The sequence below is a fragment of the Heterodontus francisci genome, chromosome 17, assembly GCF_036365525.1.
Source record: "Heterodontus francisci isolate sHetFra1 chromosome 17, sHetFra1.hap1, whole genome shotgun sequence".
In the NCBI taxonomy this organism is placed as follows: Eukaryota; Metazoa; Chordata; class Chondrichthyes; order Heterodontiformes; family Heterodontidae; genus Heterodontus; species Heterodontus francisci.
In genome coordinates, this window is record NC_090387.1 from 34,385,290 (window position 1) to 34,407,803 (window position 22,514).

Below are 22,514 nucleotides of genomic sequence, written 5' to 3' on the forward strand. Positions count from 1 at the left end.
GAGTTACAGACAAAAAACAGAGATGTAGGACTAAGCACAACTGTTCTTCCTATCATTCAACGACCAGTAGAGTTCTCAAAATCACTTTTTTTGTTATTTTGTGTGCGTGTGTGTATAAAAAGAGGGGTTGGAGTAGCAGAGACTTTAAAAGTAAATCAAAATACATACATACTAGCCCAGTTGTAGCTACTGCTCAAAGCAGGTTTTCTAAATATTCACATGGGCTTCCTGAATTTGTTGCACTAATCAAGGATGAAGAGTGAAAAAAAAAGTTTTAACATGTTTAGTTATTTAAAGCAATATTGAATGATGGCGTTGAGGAAGACAATTTTACACCATCATGTGAATGCTCTGAAAAGAGCAGTTGTTTCCTTGAAAAAAAAAAAGAGTTCTTGGAAGAATTAGCAGGTCTCAACTTTTCAGGCAGCATAGCCTGCCTGTCATCTCCAACCGTAAAAATTGTCTTATCCAACATTACTGCTCTCACCATGAAAACTTTCAAACAATATTGAATGAATTAAAAAATATTGGCTTACAGGTTATAGTTTTCATCAACTTATTTATAACTATGACTAAAACAAGCATTAATTTAAGCCTCTATCCAAACATTCAGGATATAGAAAGAAGATGCAAGACTGCATTACTAAAGCTGCACTGGTTTTGTGTGAATGTTTACAAGAAATTTAGCTGCAAGCTCCCACTGGCAAGATTGACTGAACAACTGGCATAATTTTAGCATAACTTCTGTGCAAGTACAATCCAGGAAATTCCAGCCCATTCTTTGAGGAAATTCTGAACATTCCATTATGAGTTACACAAATGCAATGTCACTAGCTAACATGGGTTAACAATGCTATTGTTACGTACATTTAGTTTACCTGGACTTGGAGAAAAAGCAAATACAAAATGCTTTCTAAACCTATTAAAAATGCACAACATTGAAGCATGGCTCACTAAAAACACAAACAAAATTTTTCCTTTGCAAAGAATGGCACTGAAAAATCCAAGTGCATTTGCTAGCTCCAATTCAATAGTGGCCAGGTCAATACAGCTATGCTGATTACACCATTTCTGTCATTGTAAACAAAAGACTGCTTATTATTTTTACAATATAATGCCAACATTGTAGATATCACAATATGTGAGAGCAAAGACAACTGTTTTCACCAAACGCCAAAGCAGAATAAATATAAAGTCAGCCAGAAAATGTACAGCTGAAACAATATTTAAGAACATAAAAACAAGAGCAGACCATACAGCCCATCGAGCCTGCTCCACCATTCAATACAATCCTGGTTGTTACTCTGCTTCAACTCCAATTTCCCATCTGCTCCCCATATCCTTTTATTCCCAAGAGACCAAAAATCTGTCTATTGCAGCCTTGAATATACCCAATGATAGAGCATTCACAACCCTCTGGGGTAGAGAATTCCAAATATTCACTATCTTTGAAGAAATTTCTCACCTCAATCCTAAATGACCAATCCTTCATCCAGAGACTGTGCTCTCATGTTTGAGTTTCCTCAGCCAAAGGAAACAACCTCAGTGTCTAGTCTATCAAGCCCAATCTTGTATGTTGCAATGAGATCACTTCTCCTTCTAAATTCCACATAGTATAGGCCCAATTTCCTCAGCCCCTCGACATAGGACAAGGCTCTCATCCCAAGTACTGATCCAGTGAACCTTCACTGTACCAACTCCAAGGCAAGTATATCCTTCCTTAAATATGGAGATCAAAACAGATCATAGTACTCCAGCATGGTCTGACCAAAGCCCTATACAATTGTAACAAGGCTTCTTTATTCTTGTGCTCAGTTAAGGGATTGGAGTACAAGATATATGTTAATGGCACAATATAACCTATGCAAGAAAAAAAAAATGGAAATTTTCAGAATTATCTGCTTTTTTTAAAAAAACATCTGCAGTATGAACTACAGTGCCCATCAGTGTAAAGCACTCCTGCTGAATGGTTCATATATCCAAATACCTGCCCCGGATTGTCATCTGACAAGGTACCACAGTCCTTCACATTTTTGCCATATCCAATTAGATGAAGTTGAGTACACATGGGTTGGTACAAAGTGAGGAACAGTTGTCTGTAGGAGCAATGCCCTGGCATTTTCTGCAGCGCAAGAAATCAACAATTCCTTAGCTATGCAAAAACAAAATGAACCTCAGAACAGAACTACTGATTTATGAATGGGCTTCAAATGAAATTTCTGGATGTGTACATAGTGTAAATATGAAATTGCAATCAATGATCTAGTCAGTAAGGAAAAAGTAAAAAGGTCAGACTTCAAAGTTCCCAGATTGGTACAGTAGTGATTTTATAATAGTTATACCCAGTTTTTATAACGACAGATGTCAGAGCATATCCTGCATCTACAATCAACCTTACAATTCCCAATTTAAATTCAACAGATTTTAGTCCTGACATTTAGGAACCCCACTACTCTCACTCCCACCCACATCCCCATGCTTTCTGAACAAGTTTAGAGTCATCAACTTATCAATATTTCAAACCAATGACGAACAATCCACAAGCCTCCACTTTTGACTTAATAATTCATTTACTTGATGTGTCAAGGCAACATCATCGGCAGAAATGGGGACCATCTTCCACATATACGTTAATTACCTCCCGCTCTACACATCACCACCTCATGCAACTGCCTCTATGGTCAGACTGCTTGTTGAAAATCCAATCTTGGATGAGCCACAATTTCCTTTAGCTAAACATTGAGAAGACTAAAACCATCATCTTCAGCTGCTCTTACAAATTTCGTGCTCTTGCTATCAACTCCTTCCCCCTACCCAGCTAATGTTTAAGGATGAACTAGACTGTTTCCAACCTCAACATCCTATTCATCCCCAAGCTGAGCTTCCAATTCTATATCTACTCCGTCATTAAGAGCATAGACTATTTCAATGCCCATCAAATCTTCCCCTAACCTTCTCTGCTCCAAGGAGAACCAGTGCCTCTAGTCCCTTTAAGCAACTGAAGTCTTTCATCCAGAGACCATTCTAATAAATCTCCTCTCGTCTCTCTCCAAGGCTTTGACATCCTTCCTGAAGTGTGGTGCCCAGAATTGGGCACAATACTCCAGCTAGGGCCTAAGCAATGTTTTGGAAAACTTTGTAGACACAACTTCCTTGCTTTTGTACTCTATGCCTCTATTTATAAAGTCAAGGATCCTGCATGCCTTTTTAAAAACAGCCTTCGCAACTTGTCCTGCCACCTTTAAAGACTTGTTGATATACTCTGGGTCTCTCTGGTTCCTACATTACCTTTAAAATTGAATCATTTAGCTTATACTGCCTCTCATTTTTCCTACAAGCATGAATCATTTCCTACATTTTTTGCATTAAACTTCATCTGCCATGCGTCTGCTCATTTCACCAGTCTATGTCCTCCTAAGGTCTGTTACTATCCTCAAAGCGGTTTACTACATTTCCACATTAACGTCTCAAAGTTTCCTCAACATCAACATTAGGTTGACTGGCCTGTTATGAGGTTTATCTCTTTCCCCTTTTTGAACAGGGTGTGATGTAATATACTTGGTCAAGCAGGCCAACAGTTCATTCCAAGCCTTTATCAATATTACTTGAAAAAAAACCTATGTAACAGCATTTTTTCTCCTTACCACTGAAATGGCTATTAGCATCTTTTTGATGCTCCCCTCACAACCCAATCCTGTTTCTCAGCTAATGGAGTACACTGGATTGAAACCCACATCCTGTCCCTCCAGTGTTCACCATATTACTCCACTCGTATGCATCATTTTGTAACTAACCCTCCCTTAAATTCAAAATAGTTTTTTTTTTAAACTATCAGCTTTTATTTTTACAGTGCACATTTCAAACCTTCAGTTCTTGTAGTTTAAGCCGGAGATGAATAAGTTTAACAACAGCATCTTTTTGCTTCTCCGAGTGTTCTGGCAAATCCAATATAACTTGTTTCACCTCATCAATTGCACGCTTCAGATTTTCAATGTCCAATGCTACAAATGATCCCTACATAATAAAAAATAAATCAGAAAACAGACAGACAATGGCCAAGATGAAGAACATGAAATTCTTTACACGCTTAATTTGAGTGATCCAGAAATGGAAACTAAAACCCCTAAAACATGTGCATAAATTTCAGACCAATTGCTAGATGCAACATACCAGGAACAATTCGTCTCCTGGTGCTGTCTGGGAGCAATTAGTGTGGAGTGCGCGGAGAGGTGACTTGATAGAGGTATTCAAAATCATGGGGGGTCTGGACAGAGTAGATAGGGAGAAACCGTTCCCACTCATGAAAAGACAGAACGAGAGGGCATAGTTTTAAAGTAATGGCAAAAGAAGCAATGGCAACATGAGGAAAAACTTTTTCCACGCAGCGAGTAGTTAAGGTTTGGAATGCATTGTCTGCATGTGGCATGGAGGCGGTTCAATTGTGGCATTCAAAAAGGAATTAGACTTATCTGAAAAGGAAGAATGTGCAGGGTTACAGGGAGAAGACAGGGGAATGGCACTGGGTGAATTGCTCATTTGGAGAGCTGGTACAGACACGATGGGCCAAATGGCTTCCTGTTCCGTTTGACTCTGATTCTCAGAATTATATGTGCATTCATCAGCACCCGAGCAGTGTGCTGGATTGACTGCGCAGCTTCTCTTCTTATTCCAGGTGGCATGGAACATTGCATGACCAGTGAAAGTAGTTTCTTACTCTGTGGTAGGGCAGAGTGGCTCAGGGAATGGCTAGGCAAATGCCTTCAGCAGTTGTCAAGGGACGTTGTTGTTTTCTCTTGGTTGCCTCCAAATAAGTCACATTGCAAAAAGGCATTGCACAGCAGCAACACAATCTCTATCACCGAGTATCAAGGAATAACATCTTGTAACAAGTACAGAAATATCAAAAACACCAAAAAAAGAAAGCCCTTTATTGGAAATAGATTTCCTCTCAAGACAGAAAACACCTAAGTGGCTGATGTGGAATGAATCAGTGGCACCAGGTTCTTCTGGACACACTTCACCACTGAACCCTCTTCAGGTGCCGACACTAGCAAAGCCATGGAGCAGGTCCGTCTGCAGCACTATTCAGGCCCAAATAACTAGTTCTATTTTCACTCGGCATCACATTTATTTTTTAATTTCTATTTTAGAGCACAGCAGAAGAAAACTGCACCCCCCAATGCTCTCTCCCACAAACTTATGTTTGTAAAACTAGATTTCGGTTGGACTGCTTCACAATTTGAGAGAGGGAGGGAAATATGCTATTAACTCATGCTTGAGCCAGCTCTTTAATATCCATACAAGAATAAAGAATTCATGTTCACAGAATAGATTCATTATAAAACAAATAATTTTAACCCAAATCCAAATAGCATTCCACAGAAGGTTACACTACAGAAAATAATGGAGCAACATTCTAGGCAGAGGAATCTATACCAAAACCAAAATTATTTCACTGGCATCAGACTTTTAAGACCATAAAAATAATTTTAGGGAGAGTTATTTCAGCTTCATTCCTACTGAAAACACTGTGTACAGAACTTAAATACTTCTCCATAAGGTATGTAGTCAGCATTTAAATATCTTAAACAAAAACAAGAAATGCTGGAGTCACTCAGCAGGTCTGGCAGCATCTGTGGAAAGAGAAGCAGAGTTAACGTTTCGGGTCAGTGACCCTTCTTCGGAACTGACAAATATTAGAAAAGTCACAGATTATAAACAAGTGAGGTGGGGGTGGGGCAAGAGATAACAAAGGAGAAGGTGCAGATTGGACCAGGCCACATAGCTGACCAAAAGGTCACGGAGCAAAGGCAAACAATATGTTAATGGTGTGTTGAAAGACAAAGCATTAGTACAGATTAGGTGTGAATACACTGAATATTGGACAGCAGCAAGTGCAAACCTGAAGAAAAACAACCTGAAAAAAACAGTGGGTAAGCAAACTGAACAAACTAAGATGAAATGAAATAAATGCAAAAAAAAGATTGTAAAAAATGTAAAAAGGAATGTAAAAAAAAAAGAAAAAATAACTAAAAATGAAAGTAAAATGGGGGGCTGTCATGCTCTGAAATTATTGAACTCAACGTTCAGTCCGGCAGGCTGTAGTGTGCCTAATCGGTAGATGAGATGCTGTTCCTCGAGCTTGCGTTGATGTTCACCGGAACACTGCAGCAATCCCAGGACAGAGATGTGAGCATGAGAGCAGGGGGGAGTGTTGAAATGGCAAGCAACCGGAAGCTCAGGGTCCTGCTTGCGGACTGAGCGGAGATGTTCCGCAAAGCGGTCACCCAGTCTGCGCTTGGTCTCCCCAATGTAGAGGAGACCACACTGTGAGCAACGAATACAGTATACTACATTGAAAGAAGTACAAGTAAATCGCTGCTTAACCTGAAAGGCGTGTTTGGGGCCTGGGATAGTGAGGAGAGAGGAGGTAAATGGGCAGGTATTACACCTCCTGCGATTGCAGGGGAAGGTGCCCTGGGACGGGGACGAGGTGGTGGGGGTAATGGAGGAATGGACCAGGGTGTCGCGGAGGGAACGATCCCTTCGGAATGCTGACAGGGGAAGGGAGGGGAAGATGCGACTGGTAGTGGCATCACGCTGGAGGTGGCGAAAATGGCGGAGGATGATCCTTTGGATATGGAGGCTGGTGGGATGAAAAGTGAGGACAAGGGGAACCCTGTCACTGTTCTGGGAGGGAGGGGAAGGGGTGAGGGTAGAGGTGCGGGGAATGGGTCGGACACGGTTGAGGGCCCTGTCAACCACAGTGGGGGGAAATCCTCGGTTGAGGAAAAAGGAGGTCATATCAGAAGCACAGTCATGGAAGGTAGCATCATCAGAGCAGATGCGACGGAGAAACTGGGAGAATGGAATGGAGTCCTTACAGGAGGTAGGGTGTGAAGAAGTGTAGTCGAGGTAGCTGTGGGAAACTTCTTCACACCCTACCTCCTGTAAGGGCTCCATTCCATTCTCCCAGTTTCTCCGTCTCCGACGCATCTGCTCTGATGATGCTACCTTCCATGACTGTGCTTCTGATATGACCTCCTTTTTCCTCAACCGAGGATTTCCCCCCACTGTGGTTGACAGGGCCCTCAACCGTGTCCGACCCATTCCCCGCACCTCTACCCTCACCCCTTCCCCTCCCTCCCAGAACAGTGACAGGGTTCCCCTTGTCCTCACTTTTCATCCCACCAGCCTCCATATCCAAAGGATCATCCTCCGCCATTTTCGCCACCTCCAGCGTGATGCCACTACCAGTCGCATCTTCCCCTCCCTTCCCCTGTCAGCATTCCGAAGGGATCGTTCCCTCCGCGACACCCTGGTCCATTCCTCCATTACCCCCACCACCTCGTCCCCGTCCCAGGGCACCTTCCCCTGCAATCGCAGGAGGTGTAATACCTGCCCATTTACCTCCTCTCTCCTCACTATCCCAGGCCCCAAACACGCCTTTCAGGTTAAGCAGCGATTTACTTGTACTTCTTTCAATGTAGTATACTGTATTCGTTGCTCACAGTGTGGTCTCCTCTACATTGGGGAGACCAAGCGCAGACTGGGTGACCGCTTTGCGGAACATCTCCGCTCAGTCCGCAAGCAGGACCCTGAGCTTCCGGTTGCTTGCCATTTCAACACTCCCCCCTGCTCTCATGCTCACATCTCTGTCCTGGGATTGCTGCAGTGTTCCGGTGAACATCAACGCAAGCTCGAGGAACAGCATCTCATCTACCGATTAGGCACACTACAGCCTGCCGGACTGAACATTGAGTTCAATAATTTCAGAGCATGACAGCCCCCCATTTTACTTTCATTTTTAGTTATTTTTTCTTCCTTTTTTTTTTACATTCCTTTTTACATTTTTTACAATCTTTTTTTGCATTTATTTCATTTCATCTTAGTTTGTTCAGTTTGCTTACCCACTGTTTTTTTCAGGTTGTTTTTCTTCAGGTTTGCACTTGCTGCTGTTCAATATTCAGTGTATTCACACCTAATCTGTACTAATGCTTTGTCTTTCAACACACCATTAACATATTGTTTGCCTTTGCTCAGTGACCTTTTGGTCAGCTATGTGGCCTGGTCCAATCTGCACCTTCTCCTTTGTTATCTCTTGCCCCACCCCCACCTCACTTGTTTATAATCTGTGACTTTTCTAATATTTGTCAGTTCCGAAGAAGGGTCACTGACCCGAAACGTTAACTCTGCTTCTCTTTCCACAGATGCTGCCAGACCTGCTGAGTGACTCCAGCATTTCTTGTTTTTGTTTAAGATTTCCAGCATCCGCAGTATTTTGCTTTTATTTAAATATCTTATCTGCATTACTGCAAAATGCTTCGTGTAATTCAATGACACACTAATGATATGCAAAGTTATAAAAAAAAATACTTGCCACTGGTTTTGAGAAGTGATCCTCAGCCAGGCCAAGATCCATCACTCTATCTGTACGTGTATTGACCTCCCTATACAAGAAGTCTGAGTGAAATCCTAGATTAGGAAACAGTATTCATTAATGGAAATATGAGCTACTGAAAGGGAAAATGATCCAGAAACACGGAGATATACACAAGGTAATAAGGTATGCTGCAATTTGAACAGATTTTGTGCAAATACTGCCATCCCCAACTGGTAAACAGCTTTACATAAATCTCACTGCAGAAGATTAACTGCAGAAATACTGATATTTTAAAACCACTGAGGAATTAAAGATGAATCAGCAAAAAAGATTTTTTTTTTAAAATTTCAGACTCGTCATGCCTTTCATTTTAAGTTCATTTAACTTAATAGATTCAGCTGCCAAGTTAAAAACAAAGGAAGTAGACTGCTATGTCAACAGTTTTTGTTCACTGGATATGTATTGTGTAATTTCTTGTTACCTCCCATCTTCCTTGGAGTCACAAGACTGGTTACTTCAGCCTTAGCTTTCTCTTTCAGCAGTCACATGGCTCTTTTTCATGTGGCACACATCTTGCCCAACAGATACAGAAAGGGAAACACTTTGCCAACAGCTTGCACAATCTAATGTTTAATACAGCATAACCCAACTATACATTTTAGAAATAATTGCAACTTTTTTCTTCCAATTCTCACCATCTCCCACCCACCCCGCCCACCACCAGAAAGTGACTCAAATTGGGTCACAGCACTGTAAACGTCAGCAAACCGCTGGTGCTTCAACCATGTAATCATTCTTTTCTTGTCCTCACCTTTCACACAACCAGCCTCTGCATTTGTCAGACCATCTTACACCATTTTCACTAACATGACAATTCCACAGGAAAACACAATTTCCACTCTGCACTCAGCCTTCTGGAGACACTAGCAGCAATCAATCACTTGCCAGTTCTGATGAAAGGTCATTGACCTGAAACTCTGCCAGACCCGAGTATTTTTTGTTTTTATTTCTGCATGCTAATTCTATGCCACCTGCAATATTGGATCAGGAACCTCCATAGGAACCCAAGGCATGGACCAGAATTATATAAAAATGTTCATTGTATTTAATTAAGGATCCTAAGCCTGTTGTCGGACCCTTTTGTGCATTTGAGCTGTCCCAGCACCAGACTTGCCACGTGATAACCTGCTCAGCAATTCATAGCACGGTCAGCAAGAACCCTCTGGTGGTGCTATTTAAAGGGGCATCCCTCCATAGAGTTAGCTGCTGATTTGTCCCTTCAGCCTGCTGGTTAATTTCTGCATGGTTTTCTGCCATCTACAACAAAATTCTAATTTCTATGAAGTATTTGCTAGTGCCAGACTGCTCTTGTCTACCTTCAAACCACTGAGAGGCAGAAAGGCAGCAATGTCATAGATACACCATCAGATGCAAGTTCCTCTCAAAGTCGCACATTATCCTTATTTGGATAGATATTGTGTTCCTTCATCATTGCTTGGTCAAGATCCTTAGGCAGCAACATTGTAAAGACTGCAGCAGTTCAAGGTGGCAGCCCACCATCTGCTCTGGGCAACCAATGCAAGTTTGACCAGTGTCAGCATATTCAGAGAGAAAACAAAAAAAAAATCCTGCAACCAAGATGCCAGCCAGTTGACCCAGTCCCAGGTTTGCCCATATTGCTTCGACCAATAGCTGCAAAACACATAGCAGGTGTCCAAGGATGACTTGAATTTTTTTCCCCCTCTCACCCTGCAGATCAGAGCTCAAAAGGGTGGCAGATGAGTGAATATAAAAGCATCTCCCAGTGCTGTAGTACTGCACTTTGAAGTTCGGACACACCACTCTGCTATTCTGAGCTAATTCAGTAAGCAGATAAATGCATCAAAGGGAATGGATTCCTCTACTCGGTCTCTGTAACAAAACACGTTCTTTACAAACACAGTTATTATATCTGCATAGAACCCACAGAAGAAATCCAAAGAGATGTGGCAGTTAGATTATACTAATTTATACAGCTTTGAACTATATGGAGTTGGTTGATCTCAGTTTGGGTAATGATGGGGCCACAGCAAGTGAGGCCTTTTAGGGTGCGAGAGCAAAGGAATATGTAATATCTCTTGCCCTTGACTCCAATGCTCAATTTTGTTTTTGTAACCCTTGGGAAATGATTTAATCTTATACAAGATACAAGCTGGAAAAAATACTCCCAAAACAAAAAGGAATCTAGGCTGCTACTACTACCATTTCCAATGACACTACAGTCTAGATGGTCAAAGTCCACTGTGCTGACCTTTTACTGACAGATCACCCTCTTCCTCGTCTCCTTTCTCCATCCTTCCACCTGGATCTTTATTGAAGGGATTGAGATGGCCTTGTCGAAATCGTGCCAATTTTTCATCGTATTCCATGTCAGTCTGACCTGAATAGGTAGGATAATTTTAAAATATTATATATTCCATTGAACTGAAAAATCTTTTTCAATATTTTAATCCTCAACAGATGTTAAGTGTAATATAAATCAATTTGTAGCAGAAATGGGAAATTATAGCATAAGTAGTTTAACATTGCACTTATTTACTTTGGTGTTATACCAGAATTTATGCAAGAGGTGACCACGTGCATTTGGGCTGTCAGCAGGAGGTACAAAACAAACATTAAGATACAGTTTGATATGAACAAGAGCTTATTTACAAGAAAGGGATTGACATTCTGAACCACAATTGCAGACCTCAGTGCCTTGCGGTTGAGTTAGCAGGAAGACTTGTTCAACAATCATTAACACTAGCTTAACCTTGAGTAAATGAACAAATTATTCCGTCTCTTTACAGTAAAAATAAGATTACAATTTCCAAATAAAAGACCCATATTTAAAAAAAATAGTGGACAATTCCCCAGGCATCAGCTATTGCTAAACCTATCCAATGTCTTTTATGAACTGACCACCATAAAATCACTGATTGAGAAGTACATGATTTCTGCTTAGCATTTCCTAATGACCCCAAAATTAGGAACTGTATGAGTCATGGCTATAAATCCATGTCTCATCATTCTATGGCATGGCATGCTGTAATATCCACTGCACCTCCCAAGTACAAAATGTGAAGTTGTACAATAGGAAGGATTATTTCATTCTAGCATAAACAACCCAGATCAAAATATTCTCTGGGACCTCAAAAAATTACTGTAGTGCACATCTCCATTTAAAAATTTCAAAAGTAATTATACAGTCTGCTGAAAATAAATATATATTGAGTGCAAGTTTTATGCCAACCCTCAAATGTAAACATTTGTTAAATAATCGAGGTTAACAAATATCATCTTAATGAATAGCGAAAATACATTCTGATCTAGATTTCAACCTGTCCACATATTGCTTACTTACTGAAGCGGACAAAAGTGTGTTATGGATTATTATGCATCAAACTGGTCAAAGTTCGATCAGTTAGATTAAATATGTAGGACAACGAGAACATAGGGGTTAATAATGAAGGCTGCAATCTTGTGCTTTACTGGGTTCTCCAATCCTCACAAAAACAACTGACAGAGCAACCCCAGATTACAACTTTAGCAGTCAACACTATTTGCAGTGTTATTTCTCATCAAAAGCAAAACAATGAGGCTTTTGTAAGTTGAGGCATACAGTTAATGTGATAAGAAAACTGTGATCATGCTCACAGGACATTCCGAAGAAATCAAATCATTGTTACAACTTTTGTGATGGAGTCTGGGGAGCAATCGCATATGCAACTAGAGTAGCACCCTTGCAAAAATTACTTTATAAACAAAAAAAAATCTTTAGGACCATATTGTCTATGGTTGCTTCAGAGGCTAAACCCAAATAAAAGAAGGAGAGTTGTTTGAGAATGGAATGTTTTGCCAAAGAGAGTAAATGAGGCAGAGACTACTGCATCTTAAGAACAGAAGCAAAGAAAGATGACAGTCTACGAAGCCAGTAGGGCACTGTGAAGTAGTTTTGAATTGATCTAGCAAAGAGCCTACAAAGATAACAGGTTGAATTGCCTCCTTCCTTGTGAAAATTTCCATAATCCTAAATGTTAACTGCAAGAGTAAGCAACCACTCATTAAAGAAAGATTGCATTTATATAGTGACTTTCATGACCACAGGACATCCCAAAGCACTTTACAACCAATGAAGAACCTTTGAATAAAAGCAAAATACTGCAGATGCTGGAAATCTGAAATAAAAACAAGAAATGCTGGAAATACTCAGCAGGTCTGGCAGCATCTGTGGAGAGAGAAGCAGAGTTAACGTTTCAGGTCAGTGACCCTTCTTCAGAACTTCTAAAGTCTAGTCACTTAGTAAAGTAGGAAATGCTGCAGCCAATTTGCACACAGCAAGCGCTCACAAACAGCAATGTGATAATGACCAGATAATCTGTTTTTGTGATGTTGATTTAGGGATAAATATTAGCCGGGACACGGGGGATAGCTCCCCTACTATTCTTCAAAACAGTGCCATGGCATCTTTTCTATTCACTCGGGAGGGCAGACAGGACCTTGGTTTAACATCTCATCTGAAACACAGCACCCCCAACAACACAACACTCCCTTGGTACTGTGCTGCAGCGTCAGCCTTGATTGCTGAGCTCAAGTCCTGGAGTAAGACGGAGCCCAAAACCTTCTGACTCAAGGTGATGGTGACACCAACTGAGCTACAGCTGACACTAAATAGTATCTAGATGAAGTCACAGAGATTACTGATCGACAGTGTGCAATATAGTTGCCCCAGTAGCAGGCATGGGCTATGTGGTCCCATCAATGGAATAGTTTTTATTTACCCAACAAATGCTCCACAGTAGTGCATCATTTGCAAACCATCTACCATTGCAGTTTTTGGACATTACTATATTTAACTCAGGTCAACAACATTCTCATGCACTAAGACAAAAGGTTCAAATTGACAATCTTGAAGTCAAATACACACATGCAGGCACACACACAGGATTTTAAAAAAATAAAACGGAAACGTTTTGTACTAAAAATCACAATTTTATGAGTACATTAAAAAGACTATTCTTAGCACATTAATAAGCTCCTGACTTTCCACAAAGGGCTTGAAAGTTTCTTCTAAAAAACACATGTGCATAAAGATTTGAAATCATCTTCAGCCAACCACAAGTAGAATAAGCTGCTATAAACTGTATATGCTTCCATGCAAAATTTAATATACATTTAAATTTCTGCTACCCCTAGTCTACAGTCTACACATGTGTACATGTGTTCCCGGCATTAAAACAGAATTCTTGACTATTTATTTCATATGCATGTGAAGAGACTGCATGTAAAAATACTCAGGCACTACAAGTACAGCGCATTGGAGACCAGTGCTGTACCAGGAAGTGGTAGAACATAGCTCAAGAGCTTCCACAAGCTCATAATCTCAGCCACATCTTTGTGGGGATACACACTGTGGAGAGGCCAAGAAAGGGGCAAGGCAGAAGAGGGAGAAGATGGGAAATCTCAACATTGCAACAAGATTTTCAGGGCCAATGGGAAAGTTATTTTTCTCGACTTTTAATTGCAATTTTAAAATTTTTTAAAATATTTATCAATGAGGCCTGTTTCGTATTTTCTGTTTCTTTTAATACATTTTATGGCAAAAGTCTAAGTCACATTAGAAATTGAAAAGCTTCCCTGATTGCAGGTTCTTAAACATGCTGTCCATAATTTGCATGAATGATGGTGAAATGAGCTGAAACTATCGGTATGTTCTTGAGCCCTATTAATTTATGTGTATTTCAAATTCGTGTAAATTCTAATGTGATTGGGAAGATACTTGGGTGTAAGCGACATTGGCAAAAATGGGTGAAGTTTCGGGCACAACTTCCAGATTGCACCCAAGGGGGAAGCTCCAGGTCATAGGCTCGAGAATCTACCATAATCCCCAATTATAATCACCATGTACAGGAATGTACAGCAAGAAATATCAGAAAGCACTTTCACTAAGACACTGCAGTGAACCTCCTGGAAGGCGACCAAGAGATGTACTCATGATATCGGAGAGAAGGTGGCGTAGAGGTAATGTCACTGTACTAGTAATCCAGAAGCCCAGGCTAATGCCGTGGGAGTCACAGGTTCAAATGCCACCATAGTAGTTGGTGGCATTTAAATTCAATTAATTAATAAAAATCTGGAATTGAAAGCTAGCATCAATAATGGTACCATGAAGCAATCATGGATTGTTGTAAAAAAAAAACATTCGGTTCACTAATGTCCTTTAGGGAAGGAAATCTGCCATCCTTACCTGGACGGGCCTACACGCGATTCCAGACGCACAGGTTTATTCTCAACTGCCCTCAGAAATGGCCCAATTGAAATGTCACTCAATGGTAAAGGGCAATTAGGGATAGGCAACAAATGCTGTCCTTGCCAGCGACACCCTTATCCCATGAAAGAATAAAAAAATAAGTTATCCCCAGGAGAGAGACCCACCCTCTTAGCCACAGCATGGCCAGATTCTGAGGTATTTTGGGAAGGGACAAAAGCAGTAAGAATTGTACCTTTCACTCAAGGATAATAATAATGATTTTAAAAAAAGTGCGCTTAAAATACTTTCTAACTTCTCTGCCACCCTGCCCCCAACCACCAAAAAAAAACAGAAACTCAGATGGTCATACATAGGCATCTGGAACTCTTCAGTACATCACTGATTTGCAGTTCCAGTGCTCCCTTTGCTCACTTAATAGGTGGAGTCCTGCTAGAAAAATAAATGGGCTAGCAGTACGTCTAAACATGCAATCTTGCCAAGTTGGAAGGCGACAGAAGCCAAGATACTTGGCAAAGAACAAAGGTCCAAAATTGCTGCTGGGCAGTCCAGAAAGAGCATGCTTGCCTTCACTGTACAGTGAAACTGACTCCTTAAAAAGAGGGATGGCTTCCAAGTACAACATGTCTGCTTCATTAATTAACTCTACAGGTTAGGTAGAATTAGCATTACTATCTCTGCAGTTCCTTCACTTTTTTTTCCATTAATTACATGTATGGAGCTAATCCAAGGAGTCTTGTAAATGTCTCTCCAAATCCACATGTGGGTAAAGGTGCACTAAACTGATGCCAGCTTTGGGTGATGAGCAAGGGAGCGATAAAAAAGAGAAAGGGAAGAAAACAACCCTCTGATGTATGTGTTTGAGACTTAAATCTCACTGTGCCAGTCAGCAGAAAATGTTAAGAGTATAAACCTAGTTCATAAGAGCTCTTCATAACTTCCTTACTGTCTCTGCATTGTACAGTAAAGTGTGCCACTGGTAAGTATACAAAAGGTAAACAAGGAATGAATGTGAAAGTTTGGGAAGGTCAGACTCAAACAGCATGCTTTCCTTTATGTACTCATCTGAAAATATTAGCACACAATTAGTTATCAGTCTCCAAAAAGAACTACTTAAGTCATGACATTCAACTTTTATATATTATGAATTTATGGAGTTTCCACAAACACAATTATAAAACAGATACATATGAAAAAGGTGTACATAAAAAAAGATTAATGTATAACTCCTACTTCATCCAACCTTGCATTTCCTGAAAGACTGAACAAGTTAGGGCTTTTCCTTTAGGGAAAAAAAAAGACTAAGGTGACTTGATAGAGGCCTTTAATATTATTAATGGGTTGGACGCCACTTGTTGGAGTCATGCCTAGCACAAAGGAAGATGGCTGTCGTTGTAGGAGGCCAAACATTTAAGCCCCAGGACATCACTAAGAGTTCCTTAGGGCAGTGTCCTAGGCCCAACCATCTTCAGCTGCTTCAGCAATGACATTCCCTCCAATACAAGGTCAGAACTGGGGACATTTGTTGATGGTTATACAGCGTTCAGTACTATTTGCAACTCCTCAGATACTGAAGCACTCTGTGCCCGCGTGCAGCAAGGCCTGACAACATGCAGGACTAAAAACAGAAAAATGCTGAAAATACTCAGGTCAGGCAGCATCTGTGGAGAGACGAGCAGAGTTAATATTTCAGGTCTGTGACTGTTCATCTAATGCTGCCTAACCTGCTGTGTATTCCCAGCACTTTCCGATTTTATTTCAGATTTCCAGCATCTGCAGTATTTTGTTTTTATATTACTGACAACATTCAGGCTTGGGCTGATATGTGACAAGTAACAATCACAAGTACCAGACAATGACCATATCCAACAAGAGAGAATCTAACCATAACCATCTCCCTTTGACATTCAACAGCATTACAATCACAAACTCCAACATCTTGGGTAGGGGGTGGGGGGTGGCTACCATTGACCAGACATTTAACTGGATTAGCCATATAAATACTGTGGCTACAAGAGCAGATCAGAGACTGGGAATTCCGCAGTCAGTCAATCTCCTGATTGGCCAAAGACTGTCCACCGTCTACAAAACATGTCAGGATTATGATGGAATACTCCCCACATGCCTGGATGAGTACAGCTCCAACAAGACTCAAGAAGCTTGACACCAGAGGACAAAGCAGTCCACTTAACTGGCACCCCTTAACACCTTAAAAGATTCACTACCACCACCACTGGTACAATGTGTCAGCAGTGTGTACTGTATCCACAAGGTGCACTGCAGCAACTTGCCAAGGCTCCCAACACCTTCCAAACCTGTGACCTCTACTACCCAAAGGGATAACAGCAGCACCTACAAGTTCCCCACGTCACTCACCATCCTGACATGGAACTATAATCGTCATTCCTTTACTGTCATTGGATAAAAATCCTGGAACTCCCTCCATAACACTGAGTGTACCTACACCACATGGACTGCAGTGGTAGTGGTTCAAGAAGTCAGTACACCACCACCATCTCAAGGGCAATTAGGGATGGGCAATAAATGCTGGCCTTGCCAGCAACCCCACATCCCATGAACAAATATAAAAAAAAGTGTGGAATGTTTCAACTCTTGAATTAATTAAAAGCAAGATGAGAGATATAATTTAAAAAAGTATTAGAGAAGTTAGTTAAGCTAAAGGAGGACAATATGCCAGGACCTGACAGGTTATATCCATGGATCCTGTGGGAAGTGGGAGGAGAAATACTGGACATAGGGCTAATAGTGTCTAAACAGATAGAGATGATATTGAAATGGTAAATATTTCTGAAGACCAAAGGAAGCTGCAAAGGCATTTTGGCAAGATGGTGGAATGGGCACTTAAAGTTGCTTATTGAATTCAAAAGTGATAACTATACTTTGAATGGTGAAAAGCTGGGTGATGCAGAACAGCAAAGGGATTTGGACTTGCAGATTTTTTAAGACATTAGAAGCAGCAACTCAAGGGAGAAACCATCAAGAAAACTAAAATAGTGGGTTACCTGGCAAGGAACATAAAATATAAAAATCAGAGATGCAATGACATATTTCTTTCAAAGACCACAGTTGGAGTTGTGCGGAGTCCAAAATCATGTTCACTATAGGAAGAATGTTGAAGTAATAGAAAGGTTACAGCGCAGATTTACTAAGATGTTGCATGGATACAAGGAAATACAAATATGGAAAAACTTTTAAAAATTAGGGTTGTTTTTGTTAAAAACAGATTATGGAGTGATCTCTTAAATTAGTTTAAAATTCTTAAGTGATGGGACATAGAAGATTAAATGGAAGCAATTTAGGACAGAGCGCTGCAGAAACTTCTTTTTCCATTATATAAATTTGAGGGGTTGTGGAATGGGGTAGGGTTTGAACCCACAACCGTCTGACTTGGAAGCGAGTGTGTTACCACTGCAGACATGCCAACTCTTGCAAATTTATCAAGAGATGCAATTTCAAAGTAAAATTAAGCTTCACTTATGATTTTGCAATAGACCTCTGAACTCAAGATTTTTCACAGGTATTCTTGAAAACACACCTTTTGCAGGCTGCTACATCCTGCTCCTCCCCTAGATGGATCATGCTAATGACCACATACAAACGAATAGTACAAATTGGAAGTCTCCACTGCATCACCAAGGCCTGAAGCAGCTAAAACTGACAGACCAATGCAGACCCGCAAACAGTACCAGCTTTACCACACGCTGAGAGACTGCCACTTTCTGCACTGTAACTAGACAGCAGCCCGTCCTGCGTGCCCACTCCCAGCAGCAACTTGACTATCCCAGTGAAACGCATGCATTACCAATTTGGGCAGCCCTGAAGAGTCTGCTTCCGAAGAGCAATGAGGTGATTTGTTTTCAGTTTGGAGATGTGGGTTACATTCAAATGATTGCAGCATCCATATCTACGTTGCTCAATATGACTTTCTTTTATTTAGCGAGTAGAGAGTTTTACTAAGAGGAAATAGGGAGCACACAGCCTGGGGAAAATGGGAGAGAAACCCAGTTTTAACAGTTTCTGGCTCCAAAACTGTTAATCAAAATAGAACATAAAACCCACCTCATTCGTGAAATCCACCAAATAGAGACACCAGGCTGGTAAATATGACCTTCGGTCAGTTGAGACTGAATACATAACTGATAACAGGTAGACTCTTTAAAAAGTTTTATAAAGCATGTTCAGATGCAGTAATATAGCTTTTGTAAAGACCTCTGACCAGTTAAGAGATTAGATAAGCCACTAATGAGGCTTACAAACCAACTGTCAATCTATGTTTTTTTTAAAAAAAAATCAAATTCATGACTTTTATACCAAATCTCTTGATTTGAGAGTTTGTCTCATAGAAACATAGAAAATAGGAGCAGGAGTAGGCCATTTGGCCCTTCAAGCCTGCTCCGCCATTCATTATCATGGCTGATCATCCAACTCAGTAGCCTGTTCCGGCTTTCGCCCCATACCCTTTGATCCCTTTAGACCCAAGAGCTATATCTAACTCCTTCTTGAAAACATTCAATGTTTTGGCCTCAACTGCTTTCTGGGTAGTGAATTCCACAGGCTCACCACTCTCTGGGTGAAGAAATTTCTCCTCATCTCAGTCCTGAAAGGTTTATCCCGTATCCTTAGACTATGACCCCTGGTTCTGGACTTCCCCACCATCAGGAACATCCTTCCTGCATCTGCCCTCTCAAGTCCTGTTAGAATGTTATAGGTTTCTGTGAGATCCCCCCCTCACTCTTCTGAACTCCTGCAAATATAATCCTAACCAACTCAATCTCTCCTCATATGTCAGTCCCACCATCCCAGGAATCAGTCTGGTAAAGCTTCGCTGCACTCCCTCTATAGCAAGAACATCCTTCCTCAGATAAGGAGACCAAAACTGCACACAATATTCCAGATGTTGCCTCACCAAGGCCCCGTATAATTGCAGCAAGACATCCCTGCTTCTGTACTCTAATCCTCTCGCTATGAAGGCCAACATACCATTTGCCTTTTTTAAACCGCCTGTTGCACCTGCATGCTTACCTTCAGCGACTGGTGTATGAGAACACCCAAATCTCACTGCATATTCCCCTCTCTCAGTTTATAGCTGATCAGATAATAATTTGCCTTCCTGTTTTTGCTACCAAAATGGATAACCTCACATTTATCCACATTATACTGCATCTGCCATGCATTAGCCCACTCACTCAACTTGTCCAAATCACCCTGCATCTTCCTCACAACTCACCCTCACCCAGTTTTGGGTCATCTACAAATTTGGAGCTATTACATTTAGTTCCCTCATCTAAATCATTGATGTATATTGTGAATAGCTGAGGCTCTAGCACCGATCCCTGCAATACCCCACGAGTCACTGCCTGCCATTCAGAAAAAGACCCATTTATCCCTACTCTGTTTCCTGTCTGCCAACCAATTTTCTATCCATCGCAATACACTACCCCCAATCCCATGCACTTTAATTTTACATGCTAATCTCTTACGTGGGACTTTGCCGAAAGCCTTCTGAAAGTCCAAATAAACCACATCCACTGTCTCCCCCTCATCAACTCTACTAGTTACATCCTCGAAGATTGAGATGGTGGAGTTGGCATGTCTGACACCTAGAATACAACTCTATGATCTGTAATTTTTTTAATGCTGAATATACTTTATGATATTACATAAAAATTACAACACTGTCTATTCTGTTCCCATAGCTCATCATTGCCTTTTCTTTCAATCACTATCCAACCTATTCTTAAATATTGACATGTTTCAATCACCAACTCTAGTACTGCATGTCACAGCCTCTCAATCTGTGTAAAACAAAAGGGGCGAGCTTCCGATGTGGGTGTAATCAGAAAATTGAGTACAAATTGTGCTTGAAATTGGGGTGAGGTTAAAGTTCAAGATTCCGTTAAATGTAATAGCATAATCATAAACATAAAATCTTTCATGAAGCAACACAGTTGGTCAATGTAATAGAACAATTTTTTTATTTGTATTTAATATTAATTAATGTACTTAAAAGTGGTAACCTGGTGCAGTTTTATTAATAAGCATTTTAATGAGTATCTAGTCCTCCACTTGAGTAACCAGATATTAAATCACTGATAAAGTGCAAACACTATACTGACCAATTTATTAGTTTCATTGATGCCCTGGTTAGTTTCTTACTAAATTAAATATTTTACTACATAAAGACTTTTAAAACGTGTCTATTAATGTCTATCTGAAGAAACGCAACTCAATTTGATGACCTACCTCAAGCAGCAAGAAATGGACAGTTTTGTGGGTGGGGTTACTTCGGACTAAATTATTTTTAAACCAGGGTTAAGGTGAAAACTCGATTTACACTTGATGTAACTTGCGTTTAAAACTCCCTGATCTTCTGGGCTGGTTTGGTTCATTTCACACAGATTGTGCTGATAAAACTAGCGCAAACTCTACCCCAAAATGTCTTCTGTTCGCGGTTCTAAATCTCTTGCATTTAATCTCAAATCTAACCTGCTGGAAATCCCCTCCTGTTACACAAACGTTAAGGTGATCTTAAGGTAATGTCATCGCTATAAATAGACAAAAACAAGGTTAACTGCGTTCTTCATACATTTCTTGCATGCAGGATGGAGGAAACACAGCAAATACAATAGGACAAAAAGATTATAGTCAATTACTCAAAGTTACTTGGTACAAAAGTAGTACCAAATTCCCAATTTGCTTCATTCAAATTAATGGATAATTCCCATTTTAGCTAAAAAAAAAATTATCAGTAGACTATACTGCAAGAGTTGTGGACTTCAGAATAGAATCTACAATTACTCTCACAATAGGAAATCATGTACCAGACGTGCACAAACATGAAACACGTTCACACGCGCTGCACTAGAACCACAAAATGAAGATTCTTAAAGTATAATATAGATCCTATTTCTGAACCTCCCGCTTCGATTTTTGTGCAACAAAGTAGCATTAAACTGAGTGAATGAATTTAAGATTACACACTAGCTGCAGCTCAGTGTAACCTAACACAGTGCAATGGGAGCTGGGCCCAAGGCCAGTGCTGGGAAGACGGGGAAAGGCATCAGTGTATCCTCTGTCTGGAACGGGATACTTTGTATCGCATTCATTTCAGCCGAGAACATAACAACTGCTGCATGGATACATCACTACAACATAAACCGCTCGAACACTGTACCTCATCGTGACGGTGTGAATGGGAGAAACCGGCAGCGGGTGGGGAGGACAGTGAATCAAACAACCTGAGGCACTGCACCAAGACAAAGCAACATATTGCCCCACTGCGCCTCCCCACATCAGTTGCACCCAGCCTGGATCAGCGACCAGACCCACCCGGCAAAGCTCCACTCAGCACGATCCGCACCCTCTATTACCCACCAATCAGCATCCGCATCTTCTAAAACTCACCAATCAGCATCCACACCCTCCACAACTCACCAATCAGCATCCGCACCCTCTACAACCCACCAATCAGCATCCGCATCCTCTATAACCCACCAATCAACATCCGTACCCTCTCAATCCACTAATCAGCATCCGCACCCTCTACACCAATCAACAAGCTCACAGGCCGCACGGCACTTCAGGATAATAAAAGCAAAATACTGCAGATGCTGGAAATCTGAAAGAAAAACAGAAAGTGCTGGAAATACTCCGCAGTTCTGGCAGCATCTGTGGAGAGAGAAACAGAGTTAACAGCTCAGGTCTATGGCCTTTCATCAGAACAGTCAAACGTTAGAACTGTTGAGCAGGTGGAGGGAAGGAGAGGAGAGGAGGTTGCAGAGGAAGAACAAAAGGGAATGTCTGTGATAGGGGCAGGAAGGATTA

General features: G+C 40.9%; 1 protein-coding gene across 2 annotated transcripts in view; it reads right to left on the reverse strand.

Moving 5' to 3' along the window:
• The window catches only part of def8 (differentially expressed in FDCP 8 homolog), a 53,604-nt gene extending 31,552 nt beyond the window's left edge, over nt 1-22,052 (reverse strand). For both annotated transcript variants that reach the window (XM_068049253.1, XM_068049252.1), the window contains exons 1-4: nt 21,865-22,052; nt 10,674-10,802; nt 8,381-8,475; nt 3,865-4,014 (exon numbers count right to left, since the gene is read on the reverse strand). In XM_068049253.1, the coding sequence (XP_067905354.1) occupies nt 3,865-4,014; nt 8,381-8,475; nt 10,674-10,791 (363 nt within the window). In that variant the 5' untranslated portion in view covers nt 10,792-10,802; nt 21,865-22,052. The remainder of the gene's footprint in view (nt 1-3,864; nt 4,015-8,380; nt 8,476-10,673; nt 10,803-21,864) is intronic.
• Between the last annotated feature and the right edge of the window lie 462 nt (nt 22,053-22,514).